We start from the raw sequence: 16,924 nt of genomic DNA on the forward strand, positions 1-16,924 counted from the left end.
AAATGATCCCACATTAGGCACACAAGACCATCTCCCCCAGCTCCAGCTGGAGAACACACCATCCTCTGGGATGCGACAGTCTTTCTGGAAGAATCGGACTAAGTCAGGCCCCTGCAGGGTATGAGGGAGAGGGAATATATCCCTCCATCCATTCATCGGAACTATAAACAGGGATCAGCATCTCCTCTCTAACAAGACTTGATAAAGTGGGGTGCAGAAGAGGGGAAAGACCCTTGTTGAAAAGCTCCTCTGCTTTTCAGTAAGTAGAGGATGTTTTTTCCTTTGTAGATTAAAGTCCTCCTTCAAGTCTTAAGTACAGCAACCGAAGCAAGCAGCTGAACCAACTCTGGAGTAAAACCAAGCTGCAACAGTTTCTGCCTCTCAGACACCCAGCTCTCCTCCGCGGGGGATACAGGCAGAGCCCCAGGGCCGTACACAAGTTGCTTTGCTGGGATTACTTCTTTATATACATATATATATATATACACACATATATATATATATTTTGGGGGAGATTTGCTATAGAACAAGCTCTCCTACTCCCTCCCTCAATGCAGTAGTGACCTCCCAGCACTTTCACTTCCTTGCAAGTCAGACTTTAACAAAACCACTTTTTTTAATGCTGTATTTCGAAACAACGCTAACCCATTCCTGCCTGCCAGGCAACAACATGCCTGGGGAAAACACAGACACAGTGAAAACCAGCAAGAAACGGCTCAAGCTTTCTCCTTTATAAACGTACTTCAGGGCAACGCACTAATTAAAAGATTAAAGCATTTAGGACCGTGATAGGTCCTAGGTTAAGGAGCAATGTCTAGTTTAGTAATGAAAATTATTATGGTGCATACTGGTATATGCAATAAAATATCTTAATTGAAAGAAGGGTCACAGGCTCCAGCGCTGAAGACCAGTACCCTCAGGAACCACAAGCCACATTCTCGGTCCACTCACTGACTGGGAGTTCATCAGCAAAGAGGGATGAGTCTTAACAAGCCTCGTTAGCAAGCCTCCACTCGTACTCCTAATTCCTATTATCGATTTTGAAAATTTCTTAGTGACTAAAAGTAACAGGTATTTGGTAAGAACCTTCTGCTTGTATTTAAAGTCATTTTGCTTAACTCATCTTGCCTCTTCTCCTCAGGCACTTCACTTTGGTTCAAAAATTCATCCAGCTGCAGCAGGATGTTTAAGAAAGTCACCCAATCCATAGTCAATCAAATAGAATCGGGAACAGACCTGGTCCCAGTTCGCAGCATCTTAGACCATGAGCATTTCAGACCCCTCAGCCTAGTGATGACACCAAGGGAAAAGTGGTTCTATCGATCTCACTTCTACAGACGGGCATTTTACAGCCTTGATGAGGTGCTGCTGCCTGGAGAAGATGATAAAAGCACAGGTAAAGCCCACATTTATCAATATTACGCTCACAATTTCCACAGACAAAACATTTGGACCCTTTGTGGCTGAATTCTACCACCTCCCGTCTCTGTTGCGTGCCTACCAGTTACAACGCTGAGTCTGTGTAATCACGCTTAAACTAACGCACCCAATTATTTCAGAGTCCCTCTTTCCCAAAGGAGCCCGTCAAGGTTCAACGCAATTTACAGTCACAAAAAGGGTCAGCGACAAGGTTGATGGGAACGTAAGCGCTTCTGCTGAACCTGTCAGCGCAGAGGCGAACACAGCTATCTCCTTGTCCAAAGAGTGGTCCATCAAGCTGGAGAAGAACCACATACCGATACAAGAACTTGACGCACTGACTACAACAAGGTAAGGCAGACACAAAGGGAGAACGTGCGCCCCACTCATCCTCCTCTATCCCCCACACCAGGTCATGCGATGGTTTTTCAACAGCCAAAACCTAAGATAAGACCCCAGATCGTGCATTCTCCCTGACTCTGAATACTTCTGGAGAACGGGAGTGAGAGGCGATAAAGATTCCTTAACAGCTTTGTAATGCTTGCAGATTTCCTTGCAATTCAGAAAGCAGGAACACCTCAACACGGAGTCAAGCCACCTTTTCTCAGTTTGTACCTGGAGAGGAGCACAGAGATCAGGGCAGATCACCTGTATGACCTGCCAAGGCCATGGTCTCGCTGCCCCCGGTCCCCCTCAGACACAGAAGGGGAACACATTGAGGACAACAAGAATTGCAGCCCATTTTCCGCCATTTTTCCCCTCGACAGGATATTCACACGGGCTCACACAACACGAGAAAGGACGCAAGCATAAGTTTTCTGGCTCTGAGCAGACTACAGTGCTTTTGTCATAACACAGAAAACCAGCTAGAACTTTGCAACCTTTTTCTCTTTTAGAAAAATAAATATGAATCACCCCCTCATTCAACAACTACAGAAAACACAACAGCGTTTATACGTGGTTTATGAAACAATAGAAACCTCAGAAGAGACCACCTACAAGGAATCCACAGAGGCGGGGGGGGGCTTGAAGGCCCGGTTTTACGCCACATTCTGTTTGAAGGTTTGATTTCTCTTGATTTCTCTCCAGGAGTCAGTCCTCCCCAAACCTCTGCACGCCACCCACACCTACTAACAGATATATTTGTTTTTCCATTGACCAGGGCAGCAGAGAGAACAAACAAAGCATAACTATACCCAAGGGCTGCACCCTGGCATTCCGGGTAATGCCGCTGGCCATCACAGATGGATCATGGTGTAAGTAACTTTCAGAAATTACCAATTTCTCCATTCAGGAAACAACGCAGGAGAGGAAAAGCATTTTCTGAAGTATCGGGCAGCCTCATGGCCACCTGTAGCTCATCTGCAAGGACATGAACATACACACTATGAGCACAGAAACCACCTGGGAAAGGGACATGAATAGTGTGTAACTTAGAAGAGCTACTTGGGAAAAAGATGCAGTTTTGGGGGGGGATTGGGAAGGAAATGAAAGAGGGATACTGGATGTCTCAAGCTGTAAGGCTCAGGAAGCGCAGAGCTCCTGTTGAAAAACAGCAGAGGGCAAAGGTTTGTTTGTTTTTCTTTTCCTGCTCAGAAGAAAAGAGCCAGGGAGAAAAAAGGGTGGGTGACCCTTCAGTGGGAAGACCAGCGTAAAAGACACTTAGGCTGGATCAGTAGAGAAGGAGAGGACTGAGATCCACAAAACCTGCTGCAGGATTTTAGAGACTGCATTTGCCTTGATTCCCCTCCACCTGCATGGAGCTTGCTGAGCAGCAGCTGACATTTTAATTTCCATGTATTTTAACACACTTGCTGGCCCACCCAGACCTTAACATAAGGCACAGGACAGCAGGGAATGAGATCTAGGAGTAACCAGTTTTAAATGAACGGGCAGAAGAAAGACACGCTGGAGAAGAGCACAAACACCAGTCTGACCTACGACTTGCACGTGACCTTTCAGACCTGGGATACCAGTGTCTTCAGCCTTAAAAACAACACTGGGGGGGAAAAAAATACCTATCCAGCTTTAAGTATTTTTCTAAATCGGCAATGCACTTTTTATCCTGTTGCAGATCTTGACATTTTCTCAACACGTCTCGTCTCTGACGGTAAGGAATGTATTTTGCTACTCTTGGCCCCTTTTTGGGCAAGATGGAATCTCTCAGAATAAACACAAATCTCCAAAGGCAATGTGTTTTCTGTAGAGTACCATCTATTACCCAAGACATGGTAACTGTCCAACTCAAAATTGCAAATTGCTTTTGAAAATATTCATAGAATTATTTCAAATTCTAAATTTAGGGGTGCCAGGGAACTTCTTTTGGGATTGCCTAGTTTGGAATTGACATATTTGGACTTTTTCTGGTTTTCAGGTTTCTCAAGAGGAGCCATTCTGGAGGCAGAAGTTGCAGAGAATTGTCAAATTCTCCCCAAGCTCTCTCTTGATGTGTCTGTCATACTTTCAGAAGCCATCAAAGCCGTGATGAGAGACACGAATCTCTTTCAAGAACTGAGCCAGAAAGTAAGTAAAGTTCAATACAGAGACATCCATGATCATACCTCTTGCCCAAGAAGTCAACTCTCCTGTACCACAACTATCAATCCAAAAATCCTTCACTCAGCACAAAGAAAGAAGGTGCTCAGGACAGAGTCAACTGCTAAAATACGCCCTGAATACCTGCAGGTGAATCTGCTAGGCTGTATCACACCACTTAAATTTCATATTCTGCCTTTAACTGGAGGTGGTATGAATGCTAAAGCCTCAATTACAGCCCCATAAATAGCTTAGGGAGGGAGACAGATCACATCACTGCTCTTATGCTTCTGTAGCTAGACTGGAAGGGACTATCAGCAGCCCCTTCTCTCAAATCCTGACTTTTCTTCTTCTTACCCCCCTAGATGGAGGTAGTTCTTTGTGGAACTGATAGTTGTGAGCTGAAAACAGAAAGCCCAGAATTAAAAGACCTGCTGGGCATCCTACAGTATTCTTCAAGACAACTTCTCCTTCAGATGGCAGGAGCCATCACCTACATTCTTGGGGCATTAGACGGTAAGGCGTTCTGGACATTTTCATAGAGAAATCCGGTAGTGCCAGAATATATATATATATATATATATTTGTACCGACAAGACTAACAGAATATAGGAAACTTACAGAGGGAGAGACCTGCAGAGGATTTACTTAAAATAATTCCTTAGATTGTGGGAAGGAAGGTGGTTTCCCTGTCAGTAGCAGCTGCTGTTCAGTGACGGTTGGAGAGCCGCAGAGCGCCGAGTTACCACTGGGTCCAGGAACAGCGTGGACCTTGAAAAGAGGGCTTGAGATCAGATTTGAGACGTGGGTGAAGACAGCAAGACCATCTCACAGACAGAGCAGTGCAAATTCCAGGGTTCTTCTCCCAAGGCTGCCACAAAACATGGTTTGAACCTCCCCTCAACCCCCCTTGGTCTCTACACTCGATGTCACCGCCATCTGTACCCAGTCACAGCTGTATTCATCTCACAGGGGGGATAAACTAATCATTTAGTTTAAAACATCTGAAGAACTTCTGACCACATTCCCTGCAAGACAGTTGGGAGTCACCCTTCACATCTCCCCAGCTGTCTCTGAAGCATCGGTGGGGTTTGGTGGGTTTTTTTGGTACAAACCTGTTTTAATTCTGCAGAGCTAACAGAGGATCAGCTGCTGCTACTGCTGGTGTCCTTGGAAGAGAAGATTGTGCCCCAACAGCTCAAGCTGGTGAGAGAACATACATCACCTTTGGCTCAAAATGAAGGGGGCGGGGGGGGCTATTTTACATAAAGCAACATTTAGATGATGATATAGGCAGCAGTATCCCAACTTAAGGTAACGCTGGGAAGAAGGGAAGGAATAATTGCTTGAAACTTGGCAGGGATCAAAATATTCACTTCAAGAAAAATCCCCCCAAGACGTGAAGACCTATGATTTCTAACAACTGGTCTGCTGATAATAAACATTAAACTGGACACAGCTGAATACCATTTTCCTTGAAACGGCAGCCAGCATTTTCTGGCTTCTTTGGCTCCAGATTTAGAAAAAAACAACAGGGAAATACTGCAGTGTGTACATAATGAATTCACAAGAAACTGGGAACTGAATACATGGGCATGATAATCTTTCAGGGTGCAAAGTCCCATATATAGATGTGGATTATTTCATGCACCCCTAAGGATGGTAAAGCACCTCACAAGTCGAAAGATCATTTACTTCCTTAACAACTTCTGCAGATGGCAGCATTAAAATACTGATTTTGCTTTTTGTTGTTGTTGCAAAGGTTATGAGCATCTTGGAACACAACACAGCAGAGAAGGGGAGTTTCAGGGTGGATGCCAGGTTGCTCTCCTTCTCGCAAGAGAAAGAACAAGAATTGACCATTGCAATGGTTGAGATGAGTGGAGTGACGCTCCAGAAAGACGGATCTGTTGTCTGTAAGAAAGACGCCTTCTCAGCCATAGCATCCCTGTGCGTGTCTCTGCACGTCCTCAATCTTCTGAGTAATGCTCAGTGCTGATTTGAAATGATTACAAAAAGCAGACTTCAGGCAAGAAAGCTCCTTATGGAAGCCAGATACCAAAACTGATTTTTCTTTCCTCCTATACAAACACAGATTGAAAAATCCAGTAACTCAAACAATCACAAGCCTATCAGCTGCACTTCATGTGATCTTGCTTCTCCTAAAACACGCTAGCACACGGCTGCCCCCGCAGTCGATAAGGCACAAAGGAATCAATCAGCAATAATTTGCTTACCCTGGGGCACCTGTGATCTCTGTGTGCCCCAGCGTGAGGAAGCTGCGGGACCTCCCACACCTGGAGGAGCTGCACCCCAACCCCCCCAATCACACACCCCGCCAGCGAAGGACAAACCACAATGCTGCACAACAACGCCACAAATGCTTTGACGACTGATTTATAAATAAAGAGAATCATTTCATAACGAATAACTGGCTGTTCTTAAAGGCAGGTGTTGGTTTTTTTTTTTTCCAATCCGCAGGTATTTTCAGTCCCTCAGCAGCGCTGCGTGCCTGCGGGCCCGGCTCCCCTCAGGCTGCCGGGGAAAGGGGATGTCCTCAGCCGGGGGCAGTGCTGCTCACCTGGGCGGTCACCGATGGCTCTGGGGTCACAGCCAGCACAAGCAGCCTGCCCACGCCACGCACCGACCACGAGGGGAGCCGAGCCGCGGCCTCCGGGCCCCTCACGGCCGTGTGAGGGAAACGGCGGCCGCTCCCGGGGCCGGGGCCTCGCACCTCACCTCAGCATGCGCGCCCGCGCATGCGCGAGAACAGCCGAACCTGGGGCGGAAATACCCGAGAGCGTGGCGGAAAGACCCGAGCGAGAGCGGCGGAAGGAGCCGAAGTGGCGTCGCGCTCGGCGCTCGACCGCGGCGGCCTGGCGGGTGAGGGAGGGTGCGGCTGGTCGTGCCTGGCGACTCCCGGCGTGCCCCGCGGTTGTTGCAGTGTCACGGCCGGCCCGGCGCGCCCGGCCATGAAGCAGGAGGGCGCGTCCCGCCGCCGCGGCGACAAGGCCAAGGCCCCCCCCGACGGGCCGCCGCCCGCCCCCCCCGACGTGGAGATGCAGGAGGAGGCGGCGGCGGCGACGACGGCGGCCGAAACGGGCGGGGAGCGGCAGCCGCAGCGAGAACTTGACGCCATCACGTTGGAGGGTGAGGAGGGGGGGGGTGGTGCTGAGGCCCCAGGCTGAGGGGAACAGGACTGGAGAGGGGTCCCTGTGGGGGGAGGTAGCCGAGAGGGGTGCCTGTAATGGGGATCTGGGGGGGAGAGTGTCGGTTGGAGGCGAGAGGGACCAGGGACAGCCTCCGTGAGAGATCCCTACAGGAGAGGGGGCTGGGGAATGGAGGGGCGATAGAGAGCCCAGCGGGGAAAGGGAGGTGTGGGGTGGTGTGTGTCGGAGGGAGGTGTTGGAGGAGGGGAATGAGGAGATCGCTGTGGGGAAAAAGAGTTGGGGGGTGTGTTTTTGGGGGAACCCTGGGATGGTCGCTGTGAGGGGCAGGGAGGGGCTACAGAGATGCTGTGGTGGGACCCTATGGCGTTGCAGAGGGAGGATGGAGCCCATAGAGGGAGTGATGGAGGAAGAGACCTCTGGAGGGGCTTTCTCCGGTCTCCTGCTCTGAGCAGGGATGGCCGTGGGTTTGGGTCAGGTCATCCAGGACACTGAGGCCACACAGCCCCGGTGCCGTGAGCGGACAGAGGGACCCAACAGCAGCAGGACGGGGCACCTCGTACCTGGAGGGATCCCGGTGCTGGCTTTGCTCTGGTGCATCCTTTGGCAGAGGCCTCTGGGAGGTGCATGCTGACAGTGCATCCCTTGCGCTCCCATAGATATCAAAGAGCACGTGAAGCAGCTGGAGAAGGCCGTGTCGGGGAAAGAGCCGCGCTACGTCCTGCGTGCCCTGCGGGCTCTGCCCTCCACCTCCCGCCGACTCAACTCCAACGTGCTTCACAAAGCCATCAATGGCTTCTTCACCTCCAACAGCACCATGCGGGACTTTCTCCTCGGCTTCCTGGAGGAGGTACGGTGGCAGGGTATGGGAAGAGGTGACACCTTTCCCCGCACCGAGGAGCCTCCAGGCTGCCGCTGTGTGGGGCACGAGGGCACGGGGAACAGCAGGGGCTTGGGGACGCTTGGGACACGCTGCTTGGGAGCACGTGTGAGATGAGATGGGTCGCTGCAGCTCTTGGCAGGGATGGGACTGTAGTGCTGGCATCCCGGGCTGGCTTTCGTGTCGCACCTCAAGCAGAGCTGTCACTGAGGACAGGCCTCACTGGAGGCGGAGGCATGAGGGGCGCTGGGAGGGTGTCAGCAGCACAGGAGGGACAGGGGTCCAGCACGTCTCTCTCCCCCAGTCCATGGACACGGAAGCAGAGCTGCAGTTTCGCCCGCGGACGGGGAAGGCAGCCTCAGCCCCTCTCTTGCCAGAAGTGGAGACCTACCTCCAGCTGCTTCTCGTCATCTACCTGATGAACAGCAAGCGATACCCGGAGGTGAGATTCCCTGAGCTGTGGGTTCTGAAGCCGAGCTCTTCCTGTGGTGCTCCTGCACCAGGCAGGGTCTGGGGAGCCTCAGGGACCTGTCTGTGGCCCGCGCTTTCCCCTTTGCTTCTGCTGTGTCTGGAGGCGGCCCCCAGGCTCAGCCCCGCAGCCCTGGCAGTCTCTGCTCTTCCTGGGCAGCAGTTCCTCTTCTCTGACCTCTCTTCCCCTCTTGCAGGCTCAGAAAGTGTCTGACGACCTGATGCAGAAGATCAGCTCCCAAAACCGCCGGGCCCTTGACCTGGTGGTGGCAAAATGTTATTACTACCACTCCCGCATCTACGAATTCCTGAATAAACTCGACGTGGTCAGGAGGTAGGGGGGCTCCTGGCTGCGTCCCGCTGAGCAGGGCTGTGCCTTCCCTCCCCCCTGTCATGCTCTCTCCTTCCCTTGCAGCTTCCTGCATGCTCGGCTACGGACAGCCACGCTGCGCCACGATGCGGACGGGCAGGCCACCCTCCTGAACCTGCTGCTGAGGAACTATCTCCACTACAACCTCTACGACCAAGCGGAAAAGCTCGTCTCCAAGTCCGTGTTTCCCGAGCAGGCCAACAACAACGAGTGGGCTCGGTACCTCTATTACACAGGTGAGAGGCAGAGGGTCCCGCGTGGCACCGGTGGCTCGGGCTGCACCCGAGATCGAGGGCTCGGGTTCCCCAGAGCACCCACTGGAGCAGCTGGAGATGGAGCTTCCAGGCAGGATTTGAAGCTCCATCCAAGGGATCCAGTTGGCTTCACTCGCCTTCTGCCCCGTGTGAACGCAGGGCGCATCAAGGCCATCCAGCTGGAGTACTCGGAGGCGCGGAGGACCATGACGAACGCCCTGCGGAAGGCGCCGCAGCACACGGCCGTCGGCTTCAAGCAGACAGTGAGCGGGGATGGGATGTTTTTTGGGTCAGGTACCTCCCGGGTCCCCGGGGGAAGCCGCCGTGGGGTCAGGCCCTGCGGGGATTCACCGTCTCTTTCTGCTCAAGGTGCACAAACTGCTCATCGTGGTGGAGCTGCTGCTCGGGGAGATCCCGGACAGGCTCCAGTTCAGACAACCCTCCCTCAAGCGGTCGCTGATGCCCTACTTCCTCCTGACCCAGGGTACGTCGGGACGCTTCTGCCCACGCTCGGTCCCTCTCGGTGTCTTGGGAGAATGTCTCCTGCTCTGAGGGAGCAGCGGGGGGTGTCTCTCTCCTCTCCCCTCGATGGGACTCAGCCATAGGCTCCATGTGGGGAGGGGGGAGGCAGCCCCTAAGCCAGGGTGGATACAGGCCTGGGAATCAGCCCTGCCTCGCTCTCCCCACTGCACCCCAGTCCTCGCTCTTTCCCCAGTTAACACATTCTTTCCACAATTAACACATTCCCTCCTCCAGCCGTCAGGACCGGGAACCTGGCCAAGTTCAACCAAGTCCTTGATCAGTTTGGGGACAAGTTCCAGGCCGACGGCACCTACACCCTGATCATTCGTCTGAGGCACAACGTCATCAAGACGGGTAAGGGGACCGTCGCTGGAGTGTCTGGGGACCCCGTCACAGGCGGTGCCGTGGGCTTGGCGTGCCCGGGGCTGCCTGGCCCAGGGGGCTCCACTCTGGTTCCTCCCACACAGGTGTCCGTATGATCAGCCTCTCCTATTCTCGCATCTCCCTGGCCGATATTGCCCAGAAGCTGCAGCTGGACAGTCCAGAGGATGCGGAGTTCATCGTCGCCAAGGTATCTGCCTCTGAAATCCTGTCCCTCGGGGTCCCGGGCTGCCCACAGCCCCTGGTTCTTGCAGCTGCCCTCGCTCTCCTGCCTCTGCCCGCTCCCTGCAGCGCTCCCTTCCTGGGGCAGTTGCTGGATTTCAGGTTAAGGCCGCTGTTGGGGACCCTCAGGACACCAAGTCCCCCTCTCTGTGCGCTGTGTCCTGAGCCCAGCGCTCCTGTCACAGCAGCCAGCTCCTCCCTTCACTCTAAACTGCTGCCTCAGCCCTCGGAGACAGCGGGTGCCCTGACCGCGTGCCCTCCGGCTTGCAGGCCATTCGGGACGGCGTGATCGAGGCCAGCATTAACCACGAGAAGGGCTACGTCCAGTCGAAGGAAATGATCGACATTTACTCCACCCGGGAGCCCCAGCTGGCCTTCCACCAGCGCATCTCGTTCTGCCTCGACATCCACAACATGTCTGTCAAGGTGAGCGCGGCGGGTCCCTGGCTGAGGGGGACGGAGGGGACACAGTTAAAGCATTTCTCACCTCAGAGCTTCTCCTCTCCCTTCTTTTTGTTTTGGTTTTTTTTTGTTTTGTTTTCCCCAGGCCATGAGGTTCCCACCCAAATCTTACAACAAGGACTTGGAATCTGCAGAGGTGAGATCTCGGCCGAGCCTCTGCCAGAAACGGCTCGTGCCGCGGCCCAGCGGCCACCGAGGCCACGGGAAGGACACAGCTCCTGTCCCCCCGACTGCCACCAACCTCTGCCTTTGCCTTCCAGGAGCGCCGGGAGCGCGAACAGCAGGACCTGGAGTTCGCAAAGGAGATGGCAGAGGATGACGATGACGGTTTTCCGTGACCCTCTGGCCTGGCTGTATTTTTTTATTTGTCCCTAGGGAAGATGCTGTCTGAGGGGAGCTCCCCCGTGCAGCCCCGCTCCCCCCCCGTCTGCCTTTCTTTTATAAATACCTGCATGTCTGTACCGTGGGAGGGGGACACGGGGGTTCCCTGGGGCCCGCAGGCCCCGCTCTCCCGTCCCCCTGCCCACCCGCGGCGGGAACCCCCATTCCCCAATAAACAAACATTCTTTTAAGGTTCCTTGTGATCAGTCGTCGCTGAGCCCGGTGGAGGCGCAGACGAGCCCGTGAATTGGGAGCTCCCGGGGCCAGGGCAGGTGGGGGGCAGGCGCCACCGCTCCGTGGGGACCGTGGGGTGCCCCCAGCTCTCGCAACAATAATGGGGTCAAACTTTGTTAAGCTTCAATTATGACTTTTAAAATAAAAGTTGGAAAAACACCAGCCTGGCCTGCCCCTGCCGTGAGTTTGTTGGGTTCTGTGTAACCTGCTTGCCTCCACGGGGCTGGGGACGGCAAGTGGGGGCCAGTTCTGGCCCAGGCCACCCCTGGTGGGGCCAGAGGTGACATCCCGGCTGTGCTGGGACTAGCACTGGGGCTGTAAGGGGGCTCTGGGACCCGTGGGCCAGCCCGGAGCTAAGCCAGTGGCCATGGGATCCTGTTTCCCAGAAGCTGCTTCGTTTTGTGGCCACGGGAAAAGGCCAGAGCGGGGGTTACTGGGGTAATTACTGGGATTACTGGGACCAGCACCGTGAGTGGGGGTCTGTGCACAGGGAGGGGGGGAAAGGGCTGAGTCCTGGCACCCCCTCACCCCACCGGGAAAGGCACGGGGGTCCAGCTGGGCCCTGCTCGTGCCCCATGGACACCAGCAACAGGGACAGGGGACACGCAGCTGCTTCCGATGGGTCCCGGCAGCAGCTGGGACCAGCTGGGCCCGTCCACTGGGGAAATCTGGGAATCTCCCAGCGCACCCGTGCCGGGCTGGCAGCCAGGGGCCAAGGGTGAAGTGTGGGGCTGCCCCAGAGCGATGGACACAGCCTGTCCTGCTGATCCCCACCCCTGGGGTCCCCGGGCCAGACCCCACTTGCCAGGGCACAGCAGGGAAGGCGAGAGCCCAGCTAGTACCTGGGGGGGTGTCGGATCCAGCACCAGGGGGACCCAGGGGCACCCTGGAAGCACTCGCCAGGAAGGGGCTGAGGGTGCCTGGGTCAGGACCCGCGGGCAGGAAGGGTGGCCACGAGGCAGAACCGCAGCGGGGCGGGTGCCCGGGACAGTTGCCGGGGCCAGGCCGCAGTGGCCGTGTGGCTGGGGGGGGGATGTGCTGGGCTGGCTCTGCTACCCACCCCCTGACACCCACAGGGTTTCGGCTCCGGCCACCACTTCCTTCCTTGGAAAGCTGACGGGGGCTTTGCGCCCCACCAGGCGCTGATTCACGTCCCCCCCCACCCCGATTCTTGAAAGCAGTGACCTGCTGAGGCAGCAGCTCCACTCTGGGGAACCGGACGGTCCCCCGGGTGCACCATGAAAAAGCCCCTCGATGGACATCCGCTCCGGAAGGGCCCTGGCTTCCCCTGGCTCCGGGGAGGGCAGAGGCAGAGCTGAGGGGGGGTTTCTCCCAGGAAATCCCACGAACAGGCTCCGCTGAGGTCCTTTCATGCAGTCTGAGGGCAGAACACCAGTGCTGGCAGGTCTTGAGAAGGGAAGTCGTCATTAGGTTTCAGAGTTAACACCTGCCTTGTGCTGGGCGAGGCCCTGCCTGGTGCTCAGGGTTTGGCTGCAGCCGCCGGGGCGAGTTCCCTTTCCCAGCTGGAGGTGGGAGCAGCTCCTGGGGTTTGGGGGTGTCTCTGTTGGCTGGGCACTGTCCTGGGGCGCACCGAGCTCCATGGTGTGTGAGGACGGGGGTCCCCGTCCCTGACCCCACGGCCCGCAGGAGGACAGTGAAGGGACCCAGCCCAGGCAGGGGGTCTGTGGCGCAGCGAGACTCCCCCGGCACAGCCTTGTCCCGGGGTTGCCCTGCCCGGATGGTTGTGGGTCGAGTGGGTGCCTCCCACGCCCCAGCTGGCCCGTGCCGGGCAGGAGCCGGCCCAGCTGGCACCGGCCCAGCCGATCATCCTGGAAGTACTTGCGGGAAACCGGCATGAGCCAAAATTCCCACGTCAGCGCGGTGGGGCCGCGACGGGGCAGGGAGCAGCCGGCCCCACTCCAGGGGCTGCTCTGGCAGCCGCTTCCCCGAAGAGGCCGGTGGGGATGGCCCCTGGCCCCGGGGGGGGGACGGGTCATGCCCCCAATGTGTCCGAGTGCTGGACATGGCACACGGGGACACTGAGCATGGCCCAGCCCCGCGGCACCCAGCGGAGCAGGATCTGGCTCTGGGGCGCTGAGCCGTGTCCTTGGGCAGGCACCTGGAGGGGGTCTCACCTGGAGGGGGTCTGACCTCCAGCTGGTCCCACCGGCATGACGGTGATGCCGCTGGTGCCGGCCCTGACACCGGGGTGAGGGGCTCGGGCAGCTGGCGGGGGCGATGTCCACGTGGGCTGGGTTTGGTGACAATCCCAGAGGGACACCGGCTGTCAAAAGCCACCATCCCTCCACCTGGTCACCCGCGAGTGACCCTGTGACACTGGGCAGTGGCCGGAGCCCTGCCAGCGGGTTAATGAGTCACCAAGTCACCAGCATCGTCCCGGTGCCCAGCAACCTGCCCCGGTGCCAGGGCTCCACCGGGCGCCCGCCACCGGCACGGAGGGGCACCGAGGCCCCGGGAAAGCCCCGCAGGCAGCGAGGTGTGGGCAGCGGCCGGGAGCACCGAGCTCCTGGGATTTGCATGTTGGTGATTAAGACAATGAGGCAATCGACACTGTTGCTACATCAGTGTGAATCCCCGGGGCCCGCTATAAATGCCCTAATCGATGAGGCCGCCCAGAGCAGGGGCAGGAGAGAGCTGTGCCGGCTGGGCCGCGGTCGCAGAGAGGAGGAGACACCGAGCCGGGCATCATGTGCTCCCTCACCCGTGAGTACCCGTGGCTCCCGCACCTCCCACACCTCCCACTGCTCCCACTGCCCCACTGCTCCCACTGCTCCCACTGCTCCCATAAAACCCACTCTACCTGTAGCACCTGCCGCACCTGAGCACCCACAGCACTTGCTGCACCCACCGTCACCGCACACCCAGAGCCCGCTGCCCCATAGGGACGCAGGGAGCGCCCCGCCGCTCTCCCCCAGAACCTCTCCCTGCTTTGGGGGGGGTGGGGGGGCAGCCTCTACCCCTTCCCCGGGCTGCATTGGTGCCACCATCCCCGGGGAACATCTGGGTGCTGAGCCCTGACCCCAGCGCCGGGTTGGGGATGGGGGCGTCCCCGGGGTGGGCGCTGAACCGCTGTCCCCGCAGGCACGCTGGCACTGCTGGGCACGCTGCTGTGGGCGCCGTGGTGGGCGCTGGACGGGGCGCCGCTGGGCGAGCTCTCGGGGGACCAGGACTTCCAGCTCTTCCTGCAGAAGAACCTCGAGTTCACCCGCAAGATCAAGGGGGATGTGGCCGCGCTGCAGCGCGTGGTGGTGAGTCCCGGGTGCCGCAGCGGGGGTGGGGGGACGGTGGCCGCGGGCGCTGCGGGGTCACAGATAAGGTGACCTTCCCCTCCCGGGCCCTTATCGGCACCGCAAGGATGGGAGCCAGCGGTGTCCCCTGTGCTCTGGCCTCCTGCCACCCTGCCCAGCCCCAGGGTCCTGGGGCACCCACGGGGTTGGTGACCACGCACAGCCCCACTGCTCCCCTGGGGACATGTGGGGACCTCTCCAGGGCACGCACCCGCCGGGGCAACCTCGCCACGGTTTGCTCTTGTCCCATCCCCATCTCACCAGGTGGCAGGTTCACCCCATCCCCTCTCTCCTCCTGGCTGGGCTGGGGAGGGGTCCTGCACCCCAGGGATGGGGTGTCGGGGGGGCAGTGGGGTCCTCCGGCCACCCTGACCTTGTCCCCCTCGTCCACAGTGTGACACTTTCCAGCTGTGCAAGGAGGAAGAGCTGCTGCTGGTGCGGCAGGACCTGGGCATCCCGCAGGCGCCGCTGGAGCAGTGCCACCGACGCACCTTCCAGGCGGTGAGTGCCGGCAGATCATCCCTGCCACGAGCTGGCTGGTCTCAGCCCCACCAGCTTCCCCACTGCTTGGGGCAACCCGAAGCCCCTGCCGTGGTGGCCAGGCTGTGCCGAGCCCCGCTGACCCCCTGCCCTCCCTGCCCACCCGCAGGAGTCCTGCTTCAGCCAGATCCGCGACGGGCTCCGCACCTACCATGGCTCCCTGGCCGCCGTCCTGGAGCTGCTGCCCGGGCACAGCGGGCTGGTGGAGACCCTGCAGCTGGACGCTGCCAACCTCTCCTCCAACATCCAGCAGCAGGTGAGGGGGGGCGGGGACGGGGTGGGCACGTGTGGGGTCTGCATCCCTGCGGGAATGGGGAGGGCATGGTGGGGACGTGGGCTCTGCATCCCCGGAGCTCGCACCAGCTCCATGGGCACCGCCCGGATGCTGCCGCGCTCCCCGGGGTATCTCGGGCTGCGGAGCTGATGCCTCTGCCTCTGCCCGGCTGCAGATGGAGGACCTGGGCCTGGCCACGGTGACGTACCCCACGGCGACGTACCCCACGGAGGGTCCCCCCGGTCCCCTCCCCGCCTTCTCCTCCCACTTCCACCACCAGGTCGGCGGCTTCTTCATCCTGGCCAACTTCCAGCGGTTCCTGGAGACGGCGTACCGGGCGCTGCGGCACCTCGCCCGCCTCTGACGCCGGCCCCGCACCCTATTTATTCACGTCCCAGCCTGAGCCACCCTCCCCAGGAGCGCCCGGCTTTTCTGCTTTTTTTTTTTTTTTTTTTTTTTTTAAATATTTATCGCTATTTAATATTTATCCGGCCGGGGATGCTCCCCCGCCCATCGGTCCCTCGGCAGGGCGGCTGGCCCTGCGGTGGCACCCGTGCATGGGTTTCTGTGCACAGCATCACCCTTGTTTAATATTTAAACACAAGCGTATCTCTGCTATGAGGTTCGGAGCTGCCGGGGGCACCGCGCGTGCCTCAGTTTCCCCTGTGGCATCCCACCCGGCCACGGGGAAACGCTCTTCATCTGTGGACGAAGAGCCTTCAGAGCAGCATCTCCTTGCCCAGGCTGCAGCCTGCGGGGACAGATCTAACCGGTGTTACTCCTATTAGGCTTTGTTACATTAATTAATATTTATTAGCCATTAGGCGAGGAGGAGGACGGAGGTGCCGTAGGGACGCAGCAGCCTCCCAGGATGAGGTTTTTCCAGGGGAGCCCCAGCACCTTCGCTCTGCCAGCGTCCACCCCCGCCCTTTTCCTGCCAAACTCGGTGTTACTGCAATTTTAACTTATTTGCACCCGTTTCCTGGCTCGGGGGTCACGGTCCCGTCTGCCCCACGCAGCCCCGGTGCAGCCCCCGGTCCCGTGGCAGCGCCGGCAGCTCCCACCGGCCCATGCAGCCGTATTTGTGTATGGGAAATTTCACGGCCCGCCCCGGGGGGGCTCTCGAGCCCTGTTTTGTACTGTATTTTGTGTATTTTGTACTCTCCGCAATAAAAATGGAAACAAACTCTATTTTTGCTCCAGAGTCCAGGTGGTCGGTTTTTCCTGCCGTCTCCCACCTGCGTGGGGGGGACGCAACGTGGCCCAGGTGTGGGGACACGGGGACAGAGAGACGGGGGGGTAGGGGGGATCAGGCTCATTTCCACGGCAGCCGCTGGCATGGGCTCCGCAGTGCCCAGCCTCAGTGGGAACGGGCACCCCCGGACCTCCTGGCACAAACCCCCACGGGGCCGGGAAGCAGCTGCCCGGGGCGGGGGAGGGTGGGGGGGTGGCAGCTTCCTCCCGCACCCGGCAGCGCCACTTGGGCAAGAGCTGATTCCTAGAAAGC

At 57.7% G+C, this 16,924-nt stretch overlaps 3 protein-coding genes across 3 annotated transcripts; all 3 read left to right on the top strand.

The window, feature by feature from the left end:
- The first annotated feature begins 1,182 nt into the window (after positions 1-1,182).
- GSDMA (gasdermin A) lies at positions 1,183-6,380 on the top strand. The gene is made up of 9 exons (XM_074162974.1): positions 1,183-1,396; positions 1,560-1,770; positions 2,316-2,481; positions 2,582-2,675; positions 3,494-3,529; positions 3,794-3,942; positions 4,320-4,470; positions 5,087-5,160; positions 5,717-6,380. Exons 1-9 carry the CDS (start codon positions 1,183-1,185, stop codon positions 5,951-5,953), a joined length of 1,332 nt encoding a protein of 443 aa, XP_074019075.1. The 3' UTR covers positions 5,954-6,380.
- A 520-nt stretch (positions 6,381-6,900) lies between these two features.
- PSMD3 (proteasome 26S subunit, non-ATPase 3) lies at positions 6,901-11,458 on the top strand. The gene is made up of 12 exons (XM_074162821.1): positions 6,901-7,104; positions 7,781-7,971; positions 8,306-8,443; positions 8,667-8,803; positions 8,885-9,075; positions 9,253-9,356; positions 9,463-9,577; positions 9,850-9,969; positions 10,083-10,186; positions 10,489-10,644; positions 10,766-10,816; positions 10,941-11,458. The coding sequence occupies exons 1-12, from the start codon at positions 6,927-6,929 to the stop codon at positions 11,016-11,018; spliced, it is 1,563 nt and encodes a 520-aa protein (XP_074018922.1). The 5' UTR covers positions 6,901-6,926; the 3' UTR covers positions 11,019-11,458.
- A 2,545-nt stretch (positions 11,459-14,003) lies between these two features.
- Positions 14,004-15,781, top strand: CSF3 (colony stimulating factor 3). Its single transcript, XM_074162984.1, has 5 exons — positions 14,004-14,019; positions 14,398-14,564; positions 14,997-15,104; positions 15,253-15,399; positions 15,593-15,781. Exons 1-5 carry the CDS (start codon positions 14,004-14,006, stop codon positions 15,779-15,781), a joined length of 627 nt encoding a protein of 208 aa, XP_074019085.1.
- The last annotated feature ends 1,143 nt before the right edge of the window (positions 15,782-16,924 follow it).

Source organism: Numenius arquata, chromosome 23 (genome assembly GCF_964106895.1).
Source record: "Numenius arquata chromosome 23, bNumArq3.hap1.1, whole genome shotgun sequence".
Taxonomy (NCBI): domain Eukaryota; kingdom Metazoa; phylum Chordata; class Aves; order Charadriiformes; family Scolopacidae; genus Numenius; species Numenius arquata.